This window comes from Neovison vison, chromosome 7, assembly GCF_020171115.1.
Source record: "Neovison vison isolate M4711 chromosome 7, ASM_NN_V1, whole genome shotgun sequence".
Classification (NCBI taxonomy): Eukaryota; Metazoa; Chordata; class Mammalia; order Carnivora; family Mustelidae; genus Neogale; species Neogale vison.
In genome coordinates, this window is record NC_058097.1 from 119,189,128 (window position 1) to 119,216,916 (window position 27,789).

General features: G+C 37.3%; 1 protein-coding gene across 2 annotated transcripts in view; it reads right to left on the reverse strand.

The window, feature by feature from the left end:
* The window catches only part of ZBTB44 (zinc finger and BTB domain containing 44), a 70,377-nt gene that overhangs the window by 20,154 nt on the left and 22,434 nt on the right, over positions 1 to 27,789 (reverse strand). For both annotated transcript variants that reach the window (XM_044258213.1, XM_044258214.1), the window contains exon 2: positions 9,938 to 11,011. In XM_044258213.1, coding sequence (XP_044114148.1) covers positions 9,938 to 10,955 — 1,018 coding nt within the window. In that variant the 5' untranslated portion in view covers positions 10,956 to 11,011. The remainder of the gene's footprint in view (positions 1 to 9,937; positions 11,012 to 27,789) is intronic.

Below are 27,789 nucleotides of genomic sequence, written 5' to 3' on the forward strand. Positions count from 1 at the left end.
GCTTCTGCCTTCGGCTCAGGTCATGATCCCAGGGTCCTGGGATTGGCATCGGACTCTCTGCTCAGCAGGGAGCCTGCTTCCTCTTTCTCTCTGCCTCTCGGCCTACTTGTGATCTCTGCCTGTCAAATAAATAAATAAAATCTTAAAAAAAAAAAAAAGTTACTGCTGCTATAGCTTCACATTAGTCTGCAATCCTAGATATTTGTTAGATATATTTCCTAGATACACAATCACAGGGGTGGCTGGTTGGCTCAGATGGAAGAGCATGCGATTCTTGATCTTGGGGGTCGTGAGTCTGAGCCTCACACTGGGTGAAGAGATTACTTAAAAAAAAAAAAAAAAAAAAAAAAAAAAGACACACAATCAATAGTTTTCCCTGCTTACTGATATCGCTAGTCCTGAGCAGACCCCATCACTTCCGTGAATCCTCCCTAAAATCACTTCACACAAGCCAAAACCTCTAATTTCTTTCTAACACCCTCTTACTGAGAAACCTTAAAGACCCCAGGGTGTGTGATTTTCTATAATGCAAATGAGCAATAAAACCCAACTTGCTCAATTATATTTGTGCTCCTCGTAGTCTCTGGCAACCAGACACTGGCAAGAATGGAGGATCCATTGAGATTCAATCGCAATTCTTGTACTCTTGCACTGGGCACCTTGTTAACAGAGTGTACATCTAAAATCCCATTTGAGGTGCAACTTGACCTTGGCTGGGAGATTAAGTTCATTACAAACTGAGCTAAAATATTTCACAGTAAAGTCCTTCAGTGGTGGGTTTGCTTTTGTTTTCCTAGAAAATCTTTTGGGAATATTTTGGTTATCTACTCAGATTTGTCACGGTTTCTTGGTCAGATTGTTTTCTAGCCTCCTAAGACCTGCTCCTATGATAGGTATGTCTAGGGTGTTGACTGCTGTCTAAAGAGGACTAGATTACAATGAGGATGGAGATAGGCCCGTCTGATCTGAACTGAATCCATCTGAACTGGGTCTGGAGGCTGAGATCAGAAGATCTCTGATTGGCAAAAACTTTTCAAAACTCTACAAGGTATGCCACAGATGAACCTTGAAGATAGTACAAAAAGTGACAGCAGCCAGTCAGGAAAGACCACATATTGCATGATCCTACTTATCTGAAATATTTAGAACAGGCAAATCTATAGAGAGTATATTTGTGTTTGCCTAGGGTTTGGGTGGGACGAGGAGAGATTCACAGCTAAAGGTACAGGGTTTCTTTATAGGGTGATGAAAATGTTATAAACTTTTGTGGGGATGGTTGCACAACTTTGTGAATGTATTAACAAACACTGAAGTATACACTTTAAATGGGTGAATTTTATATGTGAGTTATATATATATTTTTTTAAGATTTTATATATTCATTTGACACACAAAGATCACAAGTAGGCAGAGAGGCAGGCAGAGAGAGAGGAGGAAGTAGGCTCCCTGCTAAGCAGAGAGCCCAATGCAGGGCTCCATCCCAGGACTCTGGGACCATGACCTGAGCCAAAGGTAGAGGCTTTAACCCACTGAGCCATCCAGGCACCTCAATATAAGTGAGTTATATTTCAATGAAGATTTTTATTTTCAATGAGGATGTTTAAAAAAAGAAAAAGGTGGGGTGCTTGGGTGGCTCAGTGGGTTAAGCTTCTGCCTTTGGCTCAGGTCATGGTCTCAGGGTCCTGGGATCAAGCCCCATATCAGGTTCTCTGCTTGCCAGAGAGCCTGCTTCCCTCTCTGCCTGCCTCTCTGCTTACTTGTGATCTCTCTCTCTCGCTGTCAAATAAATAAATAAATAAATCTTAAAAAAAAAAAAAAGGTTTAAGGACTCTCAATTTTGTCTGCATCCCTAAGAACTGCTTTGCTTACTTTCACACGCTCAGAATCAGATACTGTCTGGTCCCTGATCAGTGACAACTGGCCTTTAACCGAGCCTGAAATAAAAGTTAACACAAACATTCTTTTGGACCACTGCAGTTCTCACGAATTGTCTCAATCTAAAACTGCCGCCTCTTCTAGGCCAAACATCTGCCTCCTTCATGTTTCCTCTCTCTAACACTAGCTAATACACTCACCTCTAAACTGATTTCAACAATGAAAATTTGGAACTGCAAATGACCATTTTGGGGGGAGCTTCTGACATAAACAAGATTGTTCACTTGAGATACATCAACACTGTGCAACACTAGAGTGGGGATTTTAAGAGGCACTGCCATGGTTACTTCCGATATGTGGCCTTGCCGTGACCGACACAACCTTGGTAAGACATGGATATGGACCAAACACTGAAGTATACTTAAATATCTCCAATGAGCAATCAGTTTGTTATGGTTATTGGTTATTTTTAGGATGGCCTGAGGCTTTTTCATGCTAAAGATCTATGCTATAATGATGGGGAAAAAAATTACTAGATTTTGTATTCCTGACTTGGGAAATCCCAACTTCTTTCTCCAGTAATAGGACCACACATTCACTGATATTATTGCTAAGAACTCCATAAATGTTCTATTTTACTGAGACTTTTGACTGTCCTTATCATCCATAAACATCAAGAAAAATAAAGGGAATAAATTATGTAGCCATTAAAAAAGAAAAGAAAAAAGAAATCTTGCCATTTGCCAACAACACGGATGGACTTTAAGGGCATTATGCTATGTGAAATCAGAGAAAGACAAATACTGTATGATCTCACTTTTACCTGGAATCTAAACAAACCATGCTCAAAGATAACAGAGAGCAGGACAGCACAAGGATGGTTGCCAGAAGCAGGGGGTTGGGAGTATAGGAAAAACAGGTAAAGGCGGTCAAAAGGTACAAACTTCCAGTATGAAATAATTAAATCATGGGGATGTAATATACAGTATGGTGACTATAGTTAATATTGTGCTGCATATCGGAACGTTGCTAAGCGAGTATATCTTCAAAGTTCTCATCAGGAGAATCTGTGTGTGGTAACAGATGTTAACTAAACCTACTGCTGTCATCACTGTCATGTAATACATGCAACTACCAAATCATTATATTATGCTGTATGTCAATTATACCTGAATAATAATGATAATAATAATAATAAAAAAATCACTTGTCTAAATTAGGGGAGACTCAAGAGATCAATAAAAGGGACCGAAACTACAAATGGAATGTTAAAAAAATAGAAAATAGAATACCACATTATGATTTTTATATTTGAAAAAGCAAACCAAAGAGAACAAACAGAAACCCCCCACCTTTTTTTAAAGATTTAATTTATCTGACAGAGAGTTAGAGAGTGCACAAGCAGGGGAAGCGTCAGGCAGGCAGAGAGGGAGAAGCAGGCTACCCCCTAAGCAAGGAGCCTGATGCAGGGCCCGATCATAGGATCCTGGGATCATAACCCAAGTGGAAGGCTGATGCTTAACTGACTGAGCCATCCAGACACCCCAACATATGGAATTCTAAAACAACAGTCATCAAAACACATAAAAACCCTCAAACTTCCAAAGCCCCAAGTACTGCCAAGAGTCTTGATGGCAATAAGATAAATGCTCTTTAAGACTCACAAGTTAACTCCTTATGAGATGATAAGCCGCCTTTTACAAGTGGGAATTTTAGTTTAAATCTTAGGTTCTAACTTTTTACCAGATGATATGACTGAATACAAGAGATTTGCAGTTTTATCACAAACAGATACAAGCTGCATTTTGAAAACATTCACCAAAGCTTCTGAATGATTTAAAATCTGGACTTTTGTTCTTCTGGAAAAGACACCAGAGAAAACTTGTTATTGACTATCATCTAGAAAGGAATTGATCAGTTTGTTTTTTTTTTAAAAGATTTTATTTATTTGAGACAGATCACAAGCAGGCAGAGAGGCAGGCAGAGAGTGGGGAGCAGGCTCCCCGCTAAGCAGAGAGCCCAATGTTGGGCTTGAGCTCAGGACCCTGAGACCATGACCCGAGCCGAAGGCAGACGCTTTAACGCACTGAGCCACCCAGGAGCCCCTGATTAGGTATTATTAACAACTAATTTAGCAGTAAAATTTCAAGGTGCTATTCAGGAGATTCATGTTTCCCAACCCAAAATACATACAACACATTTTCCGAGGGATTCTTCAGAAGATACTGACTTTAAAAGTAGATAACTCCCTCCCAAGATAACAAAATGATATTAATTTTGATTCTTCAGTTATCTTTTCTATCCCTTTACTACTTACCTACTATCACTACTAATCTTGTTTAACAAATAATGTGATCTCTCATCTATATCTCATGTTTTTTAACTCCCTAAAATCTCCTTTTGTTACTTAAGGAAAAACAGTACTCTTCTAGGTTTTCTCCAGACTATAAAGACTATTTTGAAGGTAACAGATCAATGAATCTATTATCCTCTATCTGATCCGGCTGACAAAAAATTATTAACTGTTCCTTTAAACATGCCAAAAGGTAGGTTCCGTTTTAATGGCCCCTTGTATCATATTATATTTCAGCTCTGAGCCTTGAGAAAAAAATGTTCCCTGATCTGACATCATGAAAATGCTTCTGCTTAAGTCATTACAATCCTATCATCAAGGCCTATTCAATCAGAAAGACATTAATACAGGATATCCTGAATATGACAGTCTAAGCTTATTCTCTTCAGAGACACTTCAGCCTCTGCAGAAACTGTTTTAACTGATTAACAGTTTCCTCAAGGAATCTGTCCATTTTAAGGGACATAAAACCAACACACGCCTGTTGGTTTTTGAATGATACTTATATTCGCCAAACACCAACCATGAGGATACTACTTCTAAATGTGATCACAGGGTTTACAGGTGCCTGCTGCACACTAACTTACTCTGTGTATTTGCAGTAACCTGTTAGGAATTTCCAAACATTGAAACTACTACCCTGAACTGTACAACTATGTTCCTGGTGGTCTTTTGCTGGAGGGCACTGACATATTTTATAGATAGGTATTAGTATCCTTACTTTATAGTTACAGGAACTCATTGAGGTTAAATGATTTCCTCAAAGTCATACACCTATCATGTGGCAGAAACTGGTAGCAGATTCTAGATCTGACTCCAACCCCTGAACTTTTAATCATTATACTACTTTTCCATATGATCAATGTTGTAATCCTACCATTATTCTAGTCGCCAATTACCTATTCACTACTGCTACTGAGAAAACTGTCAAATTATCTCTTAATATAACTGACCCCTGTAACAATTGCTTTACTTTTGATGGCAGATTTTAAAGTTTAGAAAAAACTGAATTCCTTTAACATAGGAAACTGTGGATTATCTAGAGCTATTTATTTTGTCTTTGTGAAGTGCCTAAAGATAACTGAATACTTCAAGACAAATGATATAGCCATCTCACTTACATTTTTTAAAAACTGTATCAGATATTGATGATCATCTTTTTGAGTATGAAGACCCGACCGAAAACTAGCATACTATTTTTCTCTTTTAAATTTGCTGTATTTATTGCTTCTATTTGCCCTAAACTGGGGTCGTCAGATTTTACAACCCCCGTGTTGGGCCAAATGGCAATAAAAGGAACTTAAAAGAACAGGCAAAATCCTATCTAAGTTAACTTCATGGATTATCAAATTATTATTTTAGAATTTTGTAATAATGGGCGCCTGGGTAGCTCAGTCAGTTAAGTGTCTCCCTTCAGCTGAGGTCATGATCTCAGGGTCCTGGGATGGAGCTCAGTGGGGAGTCTGCTTCTCTCTCTGTCTCTGCCCCTCCTTCCTGCTCAAGCTCTCTTTCAACTCAAATGAATAAAAATCTTTAAAAAAATTTTTAAAATAATGTGTTAAATATTATATTCCCAGTCCCTAGGAAAGACAAACTACCTTTTAGATATCTTCTTTAATAAATCAGTAGTAAAATTAAGTACTCTTAAGAGTATTCTTATAGAATACAGAAAAAAAGTTAGATACATATTTTTCCTTTTTCCTGCCCACATTTTTTGAGTGCCTACTATACTCTAGGAATTTTGTACTGTAAAGCTTTGTTTCGTTGTATAGATTTGGAGTTAAGATAGATTAATTGAGTGATTAGTACATTTACTATGAAAGCAAGGAAAACAACTCCTTTGGATATCCTTGATTCTGTGATATTCCTATCATAGTTACTCACATGTCAGTTTTATAACAGAATCTGTATCTGACAGTATATACTGGAAGTAAATCATAGTTATATAACTGGTAGGTTTATTCTACTTAAGTCTAACTTCTCTATTTAGTCATGTTAGTAAGACAGAAAGGCGTATCTCAACTGATTAGATACACCTGAGAGTGGTTAAAATCAGACTATCTCACATGCCTAGTTAGCAAGATACTGAGTGAGATTAAAATTTGGTTTCTAAGTTCTCAGATAAAATGATTAAAATAATAATACCCATGAAATAATTCATTATTTAGAAGGTGTTTGAGGAGTAAAGAATAGTAATTTAACAAAAAAACTTGGTCATATTAACAAATAACTAACATTAAATACTTTATTGAATGTGTGGTCACTGAAATTCTTCAAGAGTATCCTGACCCATGTCCATCAATAGACGAGTGGTTAAAGATGCACTGTGTACACACACACGCACACACACAGGAATACTTCTCAGCCATAAAAAAGAATGAAATCCTGCCTTTGCAGTAACATGGATGGATCCAGAAGGTATAATGCTAAGTGAAATAAGTCAGTCAGAGAAAGACAAATACCGTATGATTTCACTCATAAGTGGTATTTAAAAAACAAAACAAGGGACGCCTGGGTGGCTCGGTTGGTTGGACGACTGCCTTCGGCTCAGGTCATGATCCTGGAGTCCCGGGATCGAGTCCCACATCGGGCTCCCAGCTCCATGGGGAGTCTGCTTCGCTCTCTGACCTTCTCCTCGCTCATGCTCTCCCTCACTGTCTCTCTCTCTCAAATAAATAAATAAAATCTTTAAAAAACAAAACAAATAAACAAAGAAAAACAAGGCAAAACCAAAACCAGACTCAAATACAGAGAACTGAGAACTCAGATATTGAGAGCCTCCCCACAGGGGAGGTGACTGAAATGGGTGAGGGGGATAAGAGCCCACTTATCATGATGAGCACTGAGTAACGTGCAGAATGTTGCATCATTAATTATATCGTACACCTGTAACTAAAAGAACACTGTGTTAATTATACTGGAATTAAAATTAAAAAAAAAAAGAAAAAAGAAAAAAGAAAAAAACCCCCACCTTGACCCAAATTCGGGTATATGATCTTTAGTTGGTGCTGTGGGTAGAACTATGTGAACAAAAAGCTATATTCAAGTCCTAACCCCTGATATGTAGGAATGTGACCCTATTTGGAAATATGGTCTTTGCAGATGTAATCAAGTTAGATGAGGTCATCCTGAGTAGGGCAGGCCCTAATCCAAAGACCAGTGTCCTTATAAAGTAAGGGAGACTTGTAGGCAGAAACACAGGAAGGCCACCTGAAGATGGAAGTAGAAATCAGAGGGATGCAACTACAAGTTGAGGAACAACAAGGAGTATTAGTAACTGCCAGAAGCTAGGAAGAGGCAAGAAAAGAACCCTCTTCTAAAACCTAAGGGAGCATAGCCCTGCCAAACACCTTGATTTCAGACTTCTGGCCTTCTGAAAAATGAGAGAATAAACTATTGTTTTGTATCATCCAGTCTGAAAGTACACTTTGTAGTGACAATACAAAGTGGGTCAAAATTCAAGAAATCAACAAAGTTAATACGGCATTCCTGGTTCTCCAATCTAATAGAGAAATCCTCCTTCTTAATCTTTATTGGCTATTTTTCTCTCCCTGAATATAGGTATTTCTCAAGGATCAGTCCTTTGGTTTCAGCTTATATATATATTTTCTTATTGAGGTTCAATCTGTCAGAATACAGAGAAAAAAGTTACCATACTAAAGAAAAGCCCTAACTGGTCATCTTCAGTCTTGATTTCACCAATCTTGCTTTTTCAACTGCTTTGTTGCATGACATTATGTGGTTACCACCAAAGCATAATTCACACAGAATTGACCTTGCTGACTTACTCTTAGAACTAGGTTCCCGTCTTCTTCCACTGATTTTCATATTACAGTAACTAAATTTAATAGACTCCTATCCATTATATAATTACCATTATTTTTCTACCATTAAGAAAAAATAACTGTAAAAGATTAACTGTAAGATATAGCTCCTATGAAAAATGAATGACTTCGAAAAATTCGAATGACTATGAAAAATTATGACTTCGAATCAGTGAATATAATAAAATGTTATCACCATTTTTCTAGTCATCTAAAGTTCTCTAACCCCTTCCATCCCTCCATGATATTCAATATCATCAGGTAGTAATGATTCTTCCTTTATAAAGTCTCTTATGCTTTTATAGTTTTACTTTAAGCATCTTCATTCATACAAAAGCAACTCTACTGTAACTAGTTTCTGAGACTGTCTCTGCCCAGAAGAACTCCCCTGCAAACTATTACCAAATTAATTTTCCTAAATATCTGCAAGTGTCTTATTTTTATTCCCGTTAAGGTAGACTCTTTACTACCACAAGGATAACATTCAAGCTTATGTGGCCTAGCTGTGGCAAGCACCGCTAGTTGCACATAGTATCCATTCTCCTCCAATTTTGAGGCAGTTCTATATCCTACTAATAGACTAACTTCTCTTTTTTTTTTAAATTTTTTTTTTTTTGAAGATTTTATTTATTTATCAGAGAGAGATGGCGAGAGAGCAAGCACAGGCAGACAGAGGCAGAGGGAGAAGCAGGCTCCCTGCCGAGCAAGGAGCCCGATGCGGGACTCGATCCCAGGACACCGGGATCACGACCTGAGCCGAAGGCAGCTGCTTAACCAACTGAGCCACCCAGGCGTCAGATTCCCTTACAGCTAGGAAAGATCACATGACATAATCTGGCAGTTTTTTAAAGGATTTCTGGGAATGTTTGTGCTTTGATATAAGCACTGCCCCTTCCTAGAATATGAAGCTAAAGATGAAGCAAGCATTTCTTAACTATGAAGCAATGAGCATATCAATGAAGCTGACAAACTAAGGACGGTGGATTATAAATATAGAAGGCACCTAGGCCACATGGATTACACTGTAAAGCCACCATACCAGTCCTGGATTTCATACTTCTGAACATTTTATGTGATAAAAATAAAGCCCCCTTTTGTCTAAGCCACTTTTATGGGTTCTGTTAGATGTAGTTAAATGTAATACTAACTGAAACCAGAGAGAGCAGTGCTCTCAACTGCTCATTTTGTCCTATCTCTCATTATTTCCAATACTTGCAGGCTTCCAGGGTTTTTTCACATCATTTTAAACTGAATTTGCCGCTTCCCAAACATGCAATGGTTTTCCACATCTCTGGTCTGTCATTCATTTTCAAAGAAAAGTCATTTCCTCTCGTGTACAAACTCATATTTACTGATGAAAATCCAGTTCAAATACATAGTGCTGACTTGCTCTGTCCTTTGTGACCCTTAACACTTTGTTCATATGTCTAGCCTAGTACTAATCACTGATTTACACCTCTGCTTCCTCAATTAGACTGTTAAACCCTGAGATGCAGGGACGAGGTCTTTTTCATCATATATCCCCAGTGTTTGGCACAGGGTAAGTTTTCAGCAAATATTTTGACAAAGAATAAAACACTAACTGGATTTTTAAAAACCGGTATATTCTGCATTGAAAATAATTCACAATTCATATATAACACAATCTGCCTTTGACCTGTCAGAAATTGTTTAGCTATTTTCTTTCTCAGTGCATAACTTGTAAAAAATAGTACTAATAAGTATCTAAAATAATCCAGTTATCCTGTTTTATTCTTTTTCATGATTCCTACAGGATCCAACACAAAACTTTTATCTTAAAAGGTATTTAAAAATGCTCAAATTGGAAAAAAAAAATGCTCAAGTTGACTTTACAATATCATGAAAAACAAAGAAGACATTATACCTATAGAGGAAGACTGTGGACTAATCAGAAGGTCTTCTTGGACTTGTTCACTTCCTGGCACTGTCTGTTGATCACTCAGTGAACTCTGAGATGCACTGACAGGCTGAGACACTTCCTCATGGACCTCCTCATCACTTAACCTTTCTACTTTGACCCGGACATCTTCTTCACTACCCAAAGGCAAGGTAGTTTTTGTGCTCTCACAAGTCACATAATCAGTCATTCTTCGCCCTGTCTCAGATGGGCCAGGTAACTCTAAAGTCCTGGTGTTTTCTGCCTGCTTAACCTTATCAGGCTGAATCCTTCGATCAATTCCAAAAGGAAAAGTCCACGGAAAAGCTAAAGAAGAGTCAACTGGCTGATTTCTATTTTCTGAGTAGGAAGCTGAAGAATTCAATACCTGGGGAGAACTTGTTTGTGTGCTACACTTTACAGGACTTTCAGGAGACATAACAATGTAGCTTTTGCGCTTTCTCCGGGACTCTCGGCAGACAGGAATGGTTCTTTCTACCACACTGCACTCTGAAGACACCGGCGAAATACTTCCATCTCGAGAAGTAAAATTGCAGTTAGAGTTATTTTCTTGTCCAGCATCTAGACCCTTTTCTGGTTGGCTGTTGGGTGTATTCCATAAAATGCTTGATTTCATGAACTCTGAGCAGGTGCTAGCAACACTAAACATTTGCATATAGCTGGCTGCAGCTAGAACATCAATGATATTTTCTGTGTTAATTGACAGAGTGGCTGTGTAAGCATATTCTAAAAGGGGTATAAAGCCAGTCACTGTAACATGATGCAAATCCAACACATTCTTGTTCTCATCCTCTGCTTGGCCTACAAGTTTGGTGCGAAAGAAATCACTGCAAGCTGCTAGTACCACCTTATGTGCCCGGAAGATTTTGTCCTGGACACGAATAGTGATATCACAAAAATGTCCATCATTTCGCAGCATATTTAGCTTTCCAAGCATTTCCTGGCTGTGGGAAGAGGAGCTATGAGTAAATGTTTTCACACCCATCTTTTCCTTCCTCTTCTACAGATGCTCTTCAAGGATGCAAGTGAATCAGAAATGTCCTAAAAAATACATAAAATAAACATTAATTGGTGGTACAGTGGTCGAAATAGAAGGTGATTTACATTATTTTCATGTGGCCACTGTGCTAAGTAAACAAAGCTGAAGGATGGTAGTGAGAAAGTTCAAGGAAGGGAATATATTAAAATACACTCTCCTTACCATTCCCTCAAACTCTTACCAGTGGAGTCTGTGAGCTAATGTTTCAATGAGCTGGATAGTTTTAAATAATAATAGTTTGTATATAAGACAATTATATATTTATAATTTAGAGTGCTCTCTATGTGCCAAACACTGTTCTAACTTCACATTTGATAATTTAGTTGACTGTCCTATCAATGAGGACATTATTATTCCTGATTAACAGAAAACAGTTAACTATTTTGCTAAAGTCAGAAAGTTACTGAGTGGCAGACCCAAGGTTCAAATCCAGACAGGCTGCTCCACAGCTCCCCTCTTAACTTTAATGCTATATATTGCCTCTTTTAGGATATAAAGTGATTAAATATAAGGGGTTAAGACTTCAAGATATAGAATGTGATAGGCCTGGATTTTTCCTCAACAATTCCTCCATGATTGTTACCTGTAACAACCTGTTACCTATAAATGAAACAATGCTTAAGTAATGCTTAGCACAGTACTTGGCACTTTGTGAATGCTCAACAAATGAAACCAGTTATTTTTATTGTTTATGTTCTTAATACAATGAAACAAACTTTCTGGAAATAAATTTATAAAAAAAGTGGTTAGAAATCCATCAGTTGACTGGATTTTTCCCTTAAGAAAGAAGTTAGTTTGCTCTATCAGATTTCACATTTACTAAAAATATAAAAAACTGACATTCTCAAACAGTTTTAATATAGCACATCTAATAATGCTTCAGTTTTTTTAATACTTTCCCCCTAACTTCTCTTTATACCCTCTATGTGAAGTCAGGGAGACCTTTTAAGAAAGTTAATGCTCAGAAAAGTTACATGACTAACAAATGACAACCAAAGCTATAATCTGGGTCTTTTGACTCTTAGATCACAGACTTCTCGAGTGTAAAAAAAAATACAACTATGTACATTAATTATTTTACCTGTTATAACTTTTTTTATTGTTAGTACTGAAATAAGAATAAAACAAAGTCACTCTGGAAATTATCTCTAGATAAAAAAGATTTCAAATACTTCAAAAATACAGCTATCAATTTTAAAAGATGCTAAAGATCAATCTTTAGACTTGGAAAAATGTTTGGTTCTGAACATTAAATAAATGCCTAATTACTGACATATAGTGGACACTCAACAGTAGTAGATATTACTATGTATTTGGTGAAAAATGTGATTAGAGTGTTTGTATCCATATCACACACATGGAGCAAGAGAACATGAGGTCTTAACCTGAGATTCATGAATTCCCTAAGGGAGCCATAATCCTTCTGAAACTGTACAGAATAATGTCTGCATCTATGTACAAAAGCTTTCATCATATTCAAGGGAATCACTGGTAGGAGTGTGGGTATTTATTTTATTTTTTGCACATTAAGCACATTTTTTCTTAAAAAAACCCTAGCATACTGCTACACAACTAGGTTTTCAGGTCCTCTTGGTTCAAACTCTAAAATCATATGGACTAGGTCTACTTTTTCTTTTCCCTCAAAAAAGTCTTAAAAAACTGAAGATGGCAATCACATGCCACTCGTTCCCATGGTTTCTCTTCTTTAAACTAAACATCCTGAATCCCTTTAGGAGCTCTAAAATCTGATTAACATCCTTGTTCTGAACCATCTCCACTTTTCAATGTTCCTTTAATACTGGTCCCCAGAACTGCATGCAAATATGGTTCGGTATGGTAGGATTATAACTGAGCATAGCTTTACTATTTTTACCTCCCTTGTTTTGGGCAGAAATATTAATATGACTGAGTCAGGTATTCTAACAGTCAAATTGTAACTGATTTTGCTCAATAGTAGATTTGCCAAATGTGAGGTACTCTATTATGTGAAGGGAGGAACATTAAGTACTAATAAAACACTGTCCTCGACCTCCCTGAGCTTACAGTCCTTATAAAAAGGCATGTTCCTAACCAAGACTACAAAAGGTGTGCAGCAGTGCTATGTGAAAGCAATGAATGAAATAATTAATTTTGAATGTACAAGGGAGAAGATGCATCACAGAGGATGGGGCCTAGCGAAAGTAGAATTCTGCCAGGTGATAAGGCAGAAAGGAGTTCCAGGTTATCAAGGGTTCACACATGATCTCAGCGAGTGTTCACCATCCTGATGGTTCTTCCCTGTGCAACAAATTGTTCATGTTTACTGTATGACATTCTAAATGTGAGCATGCACCTGCAACTAATATAACATTGATAATTTTTTTTTTTTTTTAAAGTAAAGGGGAGCCTGCCTTCTGCTCAGGTCATGATCCTGGGGGCCTGGGATCAAGACCTGTGTCAGGCTCCCTGCTCAGTGGGGAATCTGCTTCTCCCTCTCCCTCTGCCCTTCCCTGCTGCCCCAATAATTAAATAAAATCTCTAAAAAAAAAAAAGTGAGCATGCAGAGGGCAGTGTCAGTTTAAACATCAAACAATCTATTTGATAAATATCCCTTTGAATGTACTATGCAGATAAATGTGTATGTGAAAGGGGGGGAAAGAACAAGATTTCTAGCTGAATAAATATAAGGTCATTGAATATTCTAAAATGGGAAGACAAAATTATCAACCTGGGATAACACAACAGAAAGGATAAAAGGCATAAAGCCCTGTGCGGAGACAGCCAGGTAAGGCCACTGAAATCATTATCTTGATTGTTATCAGAGATGAGTTCAAATACAAATATACTTCATATACTCTTTCCAAAGACAAGTAACCGCAATACACTAGAGAGCTAAAATTGGTCTAAGCAAACCTCTGTTTTAACATTGCTGATTTTTCTCATAAGAATGACATGAAAAGGAAGAAAATGGAAGGATTTTAAGTTTTAAGTTTTTAAGTTATTAAGTTTTGCTACACCACAGTAAACCAGCTTCTTTAAAAGCACGGCCATTAAGAGTGCTTGGTTTGATTGGGATCATGTGGTTCAGGGAGGAAACCACATGTCTTCAGAGCAAGTGATACAGTCTTAATCTGGGGACCATCTGCAGGAACAAAGGTGTGAAGGCAAGGAATTAAAGAGCATTTGGACGCCTGGGTGGCGCAGTTGGTTGGACGACTGCCTCCGGCTCAGGGCGTGATCCTGGAGTCCCGGGATCGAGTCCCACATCAGGCTCCCAGCTCCATGGGGAGTCTGCTTCGCTCTCTGACCTTCTCCTCGCTCATTCTCTCTCTCACTGTCTCTCTCTCCCAAATAAATAAAATAAAATCTTTAAAAAAAAAAAAAAAAAGAGCATTTGGAGAACATGTGCAACAGGGTCTTAAAATGAAACCATTTCAATCTTGGCTTGGGTGGAGGACTCAGACACTGCTGGCCAAAAGTGAGATGCAAGGCCACCTATACAATAAGATAGTGGAAAATTATTTTTCTTTTTCTTTCTTTTTTTTTTTTTTAAGATTTTATACATTTATTTGACACGGAGAGCACAAGCAGTGGGGACAGCGAGATGCAGGCCCCCTGCTGAGCAGGGAGCCTAACACAGGGCTCCATCCCAGGACCCTGGTATCATGACCTGAGCTGAGGGCAGAAGCTTAACCGACTGAGCTGCCCAGGTGCCCCAGAAAACTGTTTTTCGACCTTGAGTTATACCCACCTTCAATGTTCAAAGAGTTAAATATTACAAAAGGATTTTTGCAACAGCAATCAGTGTGCTTTGAGTTCCAAACCCCATCCCACTCCCTCCTACTCTTCTGCAAGGGAAAGAGTTGAGACATGTTTGCTCTTTGTCTTAGGTCTATGGAAAATGTATGTCACACTTGGAAAAAATCGAAAGGGTTCAAGTCTGATTTAAACTCTGGCAAAGACTATGAAGTATGCTTACCACTTCCCAACAGAATATAAAAGCAATAGAGTAGAGTGGCTGAGATGGGGCTCTGGAGCTAGAGTGCTGGGTCTGCATCCTTGTGCTGCATTCTAAGTTTGTTAAGCTGTATGACCTTAGGCAAGTCATTAAACTGTGCCCTACTTCCCTCAACAGTAAAAGAGGGATTAACAGAACCTAACTCAGAGACTTGTGAGGATTAATTGGCCTAATAAGATATGTAAAGTACTGTACTTAGTACAAAATAAATGCTATATAAAGCTGATATTACTTTTACTAGTATCAAAGACCTTTTCCTCTTACTCAACTTTTGCCTCTCTCAATCCTGGAGGGGCCAGAAGCCTTAGTTAGCAAATGAAGAGGAATAAAAGGCCAAAGGGTAGAAAAACAGGGGGGGGAAAAAAAAAGGAAGCCAAATAAACCTCATTTTCACATTTCGTCTGCAGTAAGACTGAAGGAGGAAAGGAGGGAAACCTTTAACTCTGAATTAAGTTCATTACTTTTTAAAAAGTATTTTATTTATTTGACAGAGAGAAAGAGAGGAAATGAACACAAGGGGGAGGGGAGGGAGAGGGAGAAGCAGGCTTCCCACAAAGCAGGGAGCCCCATGCAGGGCTCCATTCCAGGACCCTGGGATCATGACCTGAGCCGAAGGCAGATGCCTAATGACTGAGCCACCTAAGCACCCCAAGTTTATTAGTTCTTGAAAATAATGCTTTCATTTTCTGAAAATAACCTGAAAAGTTACTAAGACTTGACTTTAAAGGAGTTGGAGGAAGAACTAACACCACAGTATACATTTAAATGGATAAGGGAAGATAAAAATAAAATGGATTATAAGAACCTTCCATAAATTCTGCTTCTTTAATGTAATGGTTACAAATCTAAGCTACAAAGCCTGATACAGCTGAAGGTATGGGATGAGAGGAAGGTGAAGATTAGACTGAGAAAGGTCTTGTATACCATGTACTATATGCATTTCCTAATACATGTCTGTGGAAACCTAGTCTTATGATATACTCCATGATAAAAAATTACACGGACTAATATATTTTGGAGATACTGCAATATTATACATTGTGGCAAAACTTAGGATGAAATCACTCCATTTGAAAAAGTCATACATAATATGGATATAGTTTAGAAGTCAGGTTATACTCAAAAAGTATAACCTGAAATTTTTATCAATTACATAATTCTATTAAACATTTCATTTTCCCCACCTGTGTAGATGAATATGTATGTGTATAGTTACAGATTTAATTTGGAGCTCATTCAAAATTCTTGAATAAAGATAAATATTACTGCATTCCAATTACTAATGTAGAATTCATGCAGTATTTAAAAGTAATAAAATCTATTTGTGTAATAGTTTGCAATTTGAACCAGTAATTCAGAAATTGTCTCCTTCCCGCCCACCCCTCTCCCTTTTATTCTAAATCACTGATGAAATAGCATACATGGTTATGAAAACAGTAATTGCTAAATCCCATGTTGTTTTGCAGCTGGGCTGAAAAATTTTTGGCAAATAAGGTATATAGCCTAGTTATTTAAAAAAATGGTTTAAGTTAGACAATCTTGGGTTTTGAAAACTGACTCTTCCACTTATAAGTGAGGCATTAAATCTCAGTCAAGTTACTTCACCTCTATACGCTTGTTTGCTCATATATAAAACAGGAATAATGGAAATCACACTTTCAAGACAGTCAGGAAGATTAAATTAGCACAGTTCCAGGCATTAAGTAAGCATTCAATAAATGTTAGCTACTCTTACCCTAGAAAAAGTGAGAGTGAAAAGTGAAATGAAGATCAAATTTCATGTCTACTCTATTTCTTATATGACACAGAATACATCTTGAATATATATATTTTGGTATAGAGATTGGCTGATAATAATTATCAGAGGATTTGAGGTTAAAATGGAGTAGAGTTCTTAGCATGCAAAGATGGCTGCCTCACATGATTAAATAATGATGAGGACTGCTGATTTGAAGGTAAACTTGAGATTTAAAAAGAACTTGCATGTTTAAACAACCAGCCACATTTGTAACTGTACACTAACCTTCCCAATGATCTAATAAGATTTTAATTATGGGAAGAATGAACTGAGATAATTTCATTTCTACTCTATATCCTAATTTAAACCAATCAAAGACAGAAAAGGCGGCTAAGGAAAGGGACATACTGCTTTTAAGATGCCTCTAAGAGGAATATCTAGGTAGAAATATATGAAGTTGCCTGTACTATGTGTCTACCATGTAGCAGATGCTAATAGCAGGAGCTTTAGATATGTTATCACACATGAGGTAAGATGAGGATACTCTGATTTTACAGAGTAAATTGATACTTGGGATATTACTTTGCTCAAGGCCACTTATGTTTGTTTATACTATGCTAAGGACCTAATGAGATTTTTTTTTTTTTAAACTGGGACCTAATGAAATCTTATTCAGTAGGGATGAGTAGCCATTGGGGAGCAGTACTGTCATATCTGTTTTTTAAAAAGGTAATTCCGGGGGCGCCTGGGTGGCTCAGTGGATTAAGCCGCTGCCTTCAGCTTGGGTCATGATCTCAGTGTCCTGGGATTGAGCCCTGCATCGGGCTCTCTGCTCAGCAGGGAGCCTGCTTCCCCCTCTGTCTCTGCCTGCCTCTCTGCCTACTTGGGATCTCTCTCTCTGTCAAATAAAATAAATAAAATCTTAAAAAAAAAAAAAAGGTAATTCCGAAGGCAATATAGATTTGAGGGGGACTATTGTAACAGTATAAGTATATGATAAAAGCAAACTAAGTAGCACTGAGGATAGAGGAAATACCTCTAAGAAATATTTAGGAGGTTAAAACCACTTAGGTATGATCTACCAGGGATGGGGTCGGGGAGTTAGCTAGGAGAGAAGAACATGACTCTTAAGTTTCTAATCTGGGTGACTGAGTGGATGGTGTTTTCACAAATAAGAGAATGAAAGAGAAAGAAGGTTTTGGTAGGGGCTGATGATGAAGAGAAAGAACATTTTGGCATACTAAATTAGAAAAACTTTAAAGAGGAATATTTACATCAATTTGTATATGAAACTGCCCATTTTGATGTGGAGTTCAGGAAGAGGTCTGCATGGATTTAAGTACTGGATCTTACATAAGTCACTGATAAGTCTCATTCTGTTGATTTTGTTACAACTAAAGACATCCAAAGAATGTACAGCTAAGAATGTGAAGGCAAGCTGTGAAAACCTCAGGGCAGGCAGAGCAAAAAGATTTTTTTTTTTTTTAAGATTTTATTTATTTATTTGAGAGAGAGAGACAGAGATAGCGAGAGGGGAGGAGAGGAAGAAGCAGGCTCCGGCTGAGCAGAGAAGTCCAACGTGGGGCTCATTCCCAGGGCCACAGGATCATGACCTGAGCTGAAGGCAGATGCCCAAATGACTAAACCACCCAGGTGCCCCTAATTTATCTTTTGATCCTATCCAGTATCTAGCATGATATATTTAAAAAAAAAAAAAGGCTGTGAAATATGTGGATAGATATACTTCATAAAATTTCTATGTGGTACACACACATATATGTAAAATGCCTAAATATATTGGTTATCGAGGATTAAAGGTAAAGAAAGTTATAATTTGAATTTATACTCTTAAATTTGAATTAAAAGTATTAGCAGGAACTCATAATGTAATTAATCTACAGCAACGAATATCCCTAACACCCAGACTGGCTTCTAAATTCCATTTCCCACTAAAAGGAATCACGGCTCCTTACAAAAATGGCTGATTGCATTTCTGGGATAGAAAATGTCCACCTGGAACATCCTACCAGATAGCAAAGAAGCTATCAAAGATTATTAGGAATGTGTCAAAACTTCAAAACTCAAGTTAATTTGAGGAGGTTCCCAATGGCCAAAAATAAATTGAAATACTTGAAATATGTTTAAATTCATGGGCTCATCTGACCCTGTAAGCAAAAACAAAGCTAATTTGTCACCTTTGAGAGATGCTATTGAAACAAATAATTATCTTGAAAGCTGGTTTTAAAAACAGGAAAGAATAAGGCATTTATCCTGGCTTTCCAATATAAATGGTATTTTTTGGTAATCAAACAGACTATGAAGAAAGATTTGTCTTTATAGAATGTTCTGGCTAATAAATGGAGGAGTATCAAAGTAAAAGATAACCATTTTGCAGTCCCCATCCCTAAATGAAGATGTATAGATCACCAATGGTTCAAACTTGACCGAAAAAAGGACAATATGACATTGCAAAAAAGACTGAACGAAATTCTAGATCCCATCAACACACTATCAATTCATAGGAAATACACAGGTGACAGGAACATGTTAAGTTGCATCACTGCAATGCAAACAGCAACATCTATACCATACTAATCTATACTACACTCTATACTATGAGAAAGCCTACAAGAGGCTTTTTTTTTTTTTAATAAAGAGCAAGGGGAAAAAAGAGATAAAGGAGGAACTAAAATAGGGAACTGATAGATTAAAAGAATTTATGAATCAATCACACTGCAGAGGGGTTATCTTAATTGAAACAAATTAATGCAATAATTGGAAATTTGTTTTTACTGCTTGATATCAATAAATTATTTATATATAATGACTATATATTTTAAAAGTTTTAGATATAATTCACATCCCATATAAATAACCCTTTTAAAAGTACACAATTGGAAGATTTTTTTTTAGTGTTCTGACATTTTGATTCTAGCCATCCTAGTGGGTGTGAAGTGGTCTTTCATTGTGGTTTTGATTTGCATTTCCTGGATAAATAATGATGTCAGACATCTTTTCATGTGCTCACTGGCTATTTGAATAAGCCTTGGAGAAATGTCTATTCAGATGCTCTGTCCATTTTTTACCTGGCTTGTATGTTGTCTTCTTACTGAACTATAGAAGTTCTTATATATTCTACACACAAGTTGCTCATCAGACATATGGTTTACAAACATTTTCTTCCATTCCGTGGGTTGTAATTTCACTTTCTTGATAGTGTCCTTTGAAGCACAGAAGTTTTAAATTTTGATGAAGTATAACCTATTTTCCCTTTTGTTGCCATATTTAAGAATCCTTTGCCAAACTCAACATCGTGAGTATTTATCCTTATGTACAGGTTTTTTTTTTTTTTTAAATTTTATTTATTCTTAGAGAAAGAGAGAGTTCATGCAAGCAGGAGGACAGGTAGAGGGTGAGGGTGAGAGAGAGGGAGAATCTGGAGGAGTCTCCATACTTGAGTGTGGAGCCTGGAGTGGGGCTAGATCCCATGACCCTTAGATCATGACACCAGCTGAAATCAAGAGTTGGATGCTTACGTGAGTCACCCAGGCACCCCTCTTCCACAAGTTTTATAGTTTTAGTGCTTATAATTAGGTCTCTGATTTTTAGTTTTTCTTTTATATATGGTATGATGTAAAAGTTTAACCTCATTCTTTTGTATGTGGCTCTCTAGCTGTCACAGCACAATCTATTGAAAATATTCTTCTTCCCCAATGATCTTGGCATCCTCATTGAAAAATTACGGGTTTTATGAAAAACCCATAAACACATTTGTATGGGTTTATATCTGGATTCTCAATTCTATTCCATTGTTCTATATGTCTATCCTTATGACAGTACAATACCTTAGTCACTGCTGCTTTGTAGTCAGTTTTGAAATCAAGAAGGATGAGTTCTCTGAGTTTGTTTTTTTTCAGTATTGTTTTGCTTATTCTGGGTTCTGTATAACTATAAAATATGAATTTTAGAATCAGACTGTCAATCCCTACAAAAAGTCAGCTGGGACTTTGAGAGGGATTATGCTCAATCTGTAGATCAGTTTGGGGAGTCCTGTCATCTTTACAACACTGAGTGTTCCAATATAAGAACATGGGGTATTTTTCTGTTTATTTAGGCCATCTTTAGTTTCTTTTGTAGTGCTAAGTTTTATACTTTCTTTGTTAAATTTCCAAGTATTTATTCTTTTTGATGCTACTGTGCATGGAACTGTATTCTCAATTTCAATTTTGATGGTTCATTGTTTATAGTCTTTTTTATTTATTCTTTTAAAAAGATTTTGTTTCTTTCAGAGAGAGCAAGAAAGAAAGAGAGAGCATGAGCAGCATGAGGGCCAGAAAGAGAAAGAGACTCCCCACTGAGCAAGAAGCCCGGTGTGGGGCTTGATCCCAGGACTCCAGCATCATGACCTAAACCAAAGGCAGATGCTTAACTGACCGAGCCACCTAGGCATCCCCATAGTATTTACAATTTCTATTATTTCCTTTCTTCTCTTGGTTTTAGGTTGACTTTGCTCTTTTCTCCAGTGTCTTCAGGTAGAAAGTTGGTTATTAATTAGAACTCTTCTTTCTTTTTTAAAGATTTATTTTAGAGAGAGATGGGGGGAGAGGCAAAGGGAGAGAGAGTCTTAAACAGATTCCACACCGAGTGCAGAGCCTAATGCGGGTCTTGATCCCATGACCCAGAAATCACAACCTGAGCTGAAACGAAGAGTCCAATGCTTAACCAACTGTATTTATAGTTACACGTTTCCATCTAAGCACTGCTACTGCTTGCTGCATATAAGTTTTGGTATGTTGTATCTTCATTTTCATTTATCTCAATGTTTTCTCATTTCCTGTTTGATTTCTTCTGTGACCACTGGTTCTTTAGGAGTGTACTCTTTTATTTTCACATATTTCTGAATTTCCTAAACTTTTTCCTGCTATTACTGATATTTAATATCATGCCTGTATGTTCTCAGAGCACACTTTGTATTATTTCAACCTTTTAAAATTTATTGGTAGGAGCTCCTGGGTGGCACAGTCAGTTAAGTGTCCAACTCTTGATTTCAGCTCAGGTCATAATCTCAGGGTTGTGAGATGGGTCCCTGTGTTAGTCACTCAGCTCAGCACAGTGTGCTTGAGATTCTCTCCCCTCTGCCCCTCCCACTTGTGCTTTCTCTCTCTCTCAAATCAATACTAAAAAGAATTTTTTTTTATTGGTTTATGACCTATCATACGGTTTACACTAGAGAAAGTTCCAGATGCTATTTGAGAATGTATCCTACACATTTTAGTCCATAAAACCTTCTCACTTGGTACAATTCTTTGGAGTTCCACTCTATCTATATAATAAATGCTGTCTAATTCATGAATTGCTAAATAAAACCAACCAGATCTTTTCAAAATTTATGGTTGGATTTTTCCTTTAACACACTGCAAATATATAAAAAAAGAAGAGAGAGAATACTACGGACAACTATACACAGAATTCGATAACAAAAACAAAATGGAACAATTCCTGAGATAAACTACACAAAATTCAACCGAGATGAAATACATAACCTGAACAATGTAATAACTGTTACAGACACTGAATTGACAATTAAAATCATTCTAAAGAAATCTTCAGTCCCAGATGGTTTCACTAGAGAATTCTATGAAACATATAAAGGGGTAATGCCAATCGTATAATCTCTTCCCGATAATCAGAGAAGACTTCTTATTTTTTAAGGACAGCATTACTCTGATACCAAAGCCAAAGTCTGTAAAAACAAACAAACAAACAAACCCCAGAACATCTTTGTGAACACAGATGTAAACGCTAGCAAACTATTAGCAAATCAATTCTAGCAATGCAAAAATAAAAAGAAAAGAATACCATAATCAAGTGGGGTTTATTTTAGGATTACAAGTCTGGTTCAGCATTAAAAAAAAAAAAAAATCAGTCAATTTAATCCACCATATTCAGAGTCTGAAGAAGAAATGCCACATGATAATTCTGATTGATGCTGAAAAAGTTTTGGAAAAAACTCAGCATCCCTTCATGATACTCTTAACAAACTAGGAATAAAAAGGAACTTCTTTAACCAGTTAGAGAGCATTACAAAAAAAACCCTGTAGGTTGTAACATACTTACCAGATAAAGATTAGATACTTTCCATTAAGAACAGAGAAAAGGCAAGAAAAAGAACCAAAAGGGGCGTGTGTGTGTGTGTGTGTGTATAACCCCCCCCCCAAAAAAAAACTGTTCCTACCAGACATGATTATCTACACCCAAGGAATTAAGGAGGGAGGGGAAAAAAAAAAAAAAAAGCCTTCCAGAACTAATAAGTGACTGGAGATAAGGTCGACATCATAAAAAAAGTCAACTGTATTTTGATACAGAAAAAAGTCAACTGTATTTTGATACAGTAGCAATAAGGAACAGGAACTCTAGCAGGCAAATCTATAGACAGAAAGTAGATTAGTGGCTGCTAAGGGCTGGGGGAAATTTGGGGTGACAGCTAAAGGGCTCAAGTTTTTTGAAAGTAATGAAAATATTCTAAAACTGTGGTGATAAATTAGTGAATATACTGAAAAGTCACTGTACTGTACATTTTATTTATGTACATTTTATTTATTTATACATTTTATTTATTTTATAGTGACTAGCCTATATAATATGCTAATTTTAAAGCCATTACAAAATAGGGGTACCTGGGTGGCTCGGTGGGTTAAAGCCTCTGCCTTCGGCCCAGGTCATGATCCTAGGGTCCTGGGACTGAGCCCCGCATCCGGCTCTCTGCTCAGCGGGGAGCCTGCTTCCTCCCCCACTCTCTGCCTGCCTCTCTGCCTACTTGTTATTTCTGTCAAATAAATAAATAAAATCTTAAAAAAAAAAAAGAAAAAACAACCATTACAAAATAGAACTAAAATGAAAAACTCAAGAGATGAGTTAAAGAGTTGAACAGGAGAATGGAGAAGACAGGGGAAAGAATCAGTAAACTTGAGGAAAAAATAAAAATTACTCAATATGGATAATAGAGAAAATAGACTAAAAATATGAAGAGAAACTCAGGGGCCTAGGAACTATAGAAAATATCTAATATTTATATCTTCAGAGTCCTGAGAGGAGAGAAGAGAGAGGATAGGGCTGAAAAACTATTCCTCTCCCCCAACAAAAGGCTGAAAACTTCTCAAATTTGGAAAAAACCTAAAACTAAGTATTTGAGAAGTTCAACAAACCCAAAGAAGATAAATCCAAAGATCCATGCCTAGATACATCACAATCAAACTGATGGACGCTAAAGACAAAAGGAAAATCTTGAAAACAGCAAGAAAGAAGTGACTTTTTACTTATAAGGGGAAAACAATTAAAATAACAGAGGATTTCTCATAGAAACTCATGATCCCAGATGGAAGTGGCACACCACTTTGTAAGCATTCAAAGAAACTACCAATCAAGAATTTTATATCCAGTGAAAAGATCCTTCAGGAATAAAGAGGAAATCAAGAAACTTGCCCATGAATGAAAACTGGAGAATCAGTTGCCAGCAGATCTACTAAAAAAGAATGGGCATCAGGGCCAGATGGCTTCCCGGGGAATTCTACCAAACATTTAAAGAAGAACTAATTCCTATTCTCCTGAAACTGTTCCAAAAAACAGAAATGGAAGGAAAACTTCCAAACTCATTTTATGAGGCCAGCATCACCTTGACCCCAAAACCAGACAAGGATCCCATCAAAAAAGAGAGAGCTATAGACCAATATCCTTGATAAACACAGATGCGAAAATTCTCACCAAAATACTAGCCAATAGGATTCAACAGTACATTAAAAGGATTATTCACCATGACCAAGTGGGATTTATTCCAGGGCTGCAAGGTTGGTTCAACATCCACAAATCAGTCAATGCGATACAACACATTAAAAAAAGAAAGAACAAGAACCATATGATACTCTCAATAGATGCTGAAAAAGCACTTGACAAAGCACAGCATCCCTTCCTGATCAAAACTCTTCAAAGTGTAGGGATAGAGGGCACATACCTCAATATTATCAAGCCATTTATGGAAAACCCACTGCAAATATCGTTCTCAATGGAGAAAAATTGAAAGCTTTTCCGCTAAGGTCAGGAACACGGCAGGGATGTCCATTATCACCACTGCTATTCAACATAGTACTAGAAGTCCTAGCCTCAGGAATCAGACAACAAAAGGAAATTAAAGGCATCCAAATCAGCAAAGAAGTCAAACTATCACTCTTTGCAGATGATATGATACTCTATGTGTAAAACCCAAAAGACTCCACTCCAAAACTGCTAGAACTTGTACAGGAATTCAGTAAAGTGTCAGGATATAAAATCAATGCACAGAAATCAGTTGCATTTCTCTACACCAACAACAAGACAGAAGAAAGAGAAATCAAGGAGTCAATCCCATTTACAATTGATCCCAAACCATAAGATACCTAGGAATAAACCTAACCAAAGAGGCTAAGAATCTATACTCAGAAAACTATAAAGTACTCATGAAAGAAATTGAGGAAGACACAAAGAAATGGAAAAATGTTCCATGCTCCTGGATTGGAAGAATAAATATTGTGAAAATGTCTATGCTACCTAAAGCAATCTACACATTTAATGCAATTTCTATCAAAGTAGCATCCATCTTTTTCAAAGAAATGGAACAAATAATCCTAAAATTTATATGGAACCAGAAAAGACCTCGAATAGCCAAAGGAATATTGAAAACGAAAGCCAAAGTGGAATTACAATTCCGGACTTCAAGCTCTATTACAAAGCTGTCATCATCAAGACAGCATGGTACTGGCACAAAAACAGACACATAGTTCAATGGAACAGAATAGAGAGCCCAGAAATAGACCCTCAACTCTGTGGTCAACTAATCTTCGACAAAGCAGGAAAGAATGTCCAATGGAAAAAAGACAGCCTCTTCAATAAATGGTGTTGGCAGGGACGCCTGGGTGGCTCAGTTGGTTAAGCAGCTGCCTTCGGCTCAGGTCATGATCCCAGCGTCCTGGGATCAAGTCCCACATCGGGCTCCTTGCTCGGCAAGGAGCCTGCTTCTCCCTCTGCCTCTGCCTGCCATTCTGTCTGCCTTTGCTTGCTCTCTCTCCCTCTCTCTCTCTGACAAATAAATAAAATCTTAAAAAAAAAAATGGTGTTGGGAAAACTGGACAGCCACATGCAGAAAAATGAAATTGGACCATTTCCTCACACCACACACAAAAATAGACTCAAAATGGATGAAGGACCTCAATGTGAGAAAGGAATCCATCAAAATCCTTGAGGAGAACACAGGCAGCAACCTCTTCGACCTCAGCCACAGCAACATCTTCCCAGGAACATCACCAAAGGCAAGGGAAGCGAGGGCAAAAATGAACTATTGGGATTTCATTAAGATCAAAAGCTTTTGCACAGCAAAGCAAACAGTTAACAAAACCAAAAGACAACGGACAGAATGGGAGAAGATATTTGCAAACGACATATCAGATAAAGGACTAGTGTCCAAAATCTATAAAGAACTTAGCAAACTCAACACCCAAAGAACAAATAATCCAAACAAGAAATGGGCAGAGGACATGAACAAACATTTCTGCAAAGAAGACATCCAGATGGCCAACAGACACATGAGAAAGTGCTCCATATCACTCGGCATCAGGGAAATACAAATCAAAACCACAATGAGATATCACCTCACACCAGTCAGAATGGCTAAAATCAACAAGTCAGGAAATGACAGATGCTGGCGAGGATGTGGAGAAAGGGGAACCCTCCTACACTGTTGGTGGGAATGCAAGCTGGTGCAACCACTCTGGAAAACAGCATGGAGGTTCCTCAACATAGGTTCCTATGTTGAAAATAGAACTGCCCTATGACCCAGTAATTGCACTACTGGGTATTTACCCCAAAGATACAAACGTAGTTATCCGAAGGGGCACGTGCACCCGAATGTTTATAGCAGCACCCGAATGTTTATAGCAGCAATGTCCACAATAGCCAAACTATGGAAAGAACCTAGATGTCCATCAACAGATGAATGGATAAAGAAAATGTGGTATATATACACAATGGAATACTATGCAGCCATCAAAAGAAATGAAATCTTGCCATTTGCGACAACGTGGATGGAACTGGAGCGTATCATGCTTAGCGAAATAAGTCAAGCGGAGAAAGACAACTACCATATGATCTCCCTGATATGAGGAAGTGGTGATGCAACATGGGGGCTTAAGTGGGTAGGCGAAGAATAAATGAAACAAGATGGGATTGGGAGAGAGACAAACCATAAGTGACTCTTAATCTCACAAAACAAACTGAGGGTTGCTGGGGGAGAGGGGGGTTGGGAGAAGGGGGGGTTGGGTTATGGACATTGGGGAGGGTAGTGCTTTGGTGAGTGCTGTGAAGTGTGTAAACCTGGCGATTCACAGACCTGTACCCCTGGGGATAAAAATATGTTTATAAAAAATAAAAAATTATTAAAAAAAAAGAATGGGCATATTTAATTCTTGAAATGGAAGGAAGAATGACAGAAAAAAATATAGGCACTAATCTTTCCTCTCCTCTGACTTTTCTACATTGTTTGACATAACTGAATCAAAAATTATAACACTTGTTTGATGTGATGCTCCAAGTGTGTCGAGAAAATACTTAAGACAGGGAGTATATAAGACTATAAACAGGGAGGGTACAGAGACTTTAAAAGTAGGTAAGCTTTCTGTACTTCATTCTGACTGGTAAAATGTTGACATGAGTACACTGTAAGATGTTTATTCATGTTTAATGTAATTCCCAGGGCAGATTCAAAATAATCTATACAAAAAGAAATACTCAAAACACTAGATAAGTCAAAGTGGAATTCTCAAAAAAGGTAAAATATATAGGAAGGGAGAAAAAAGAAAACGGAAACAAAAAACAGAGGGAACAAACAAAAGCAAAAGATAAGATGGCAAAGTTAGGTCAGAACTTACCAATGACTATTAACAGTCCAAATAAAACCAATTAAAAGAGAGATTTGGCAGCTTGGATATTAAAAAAAAATGAGTCAACTACATGCTATCCAT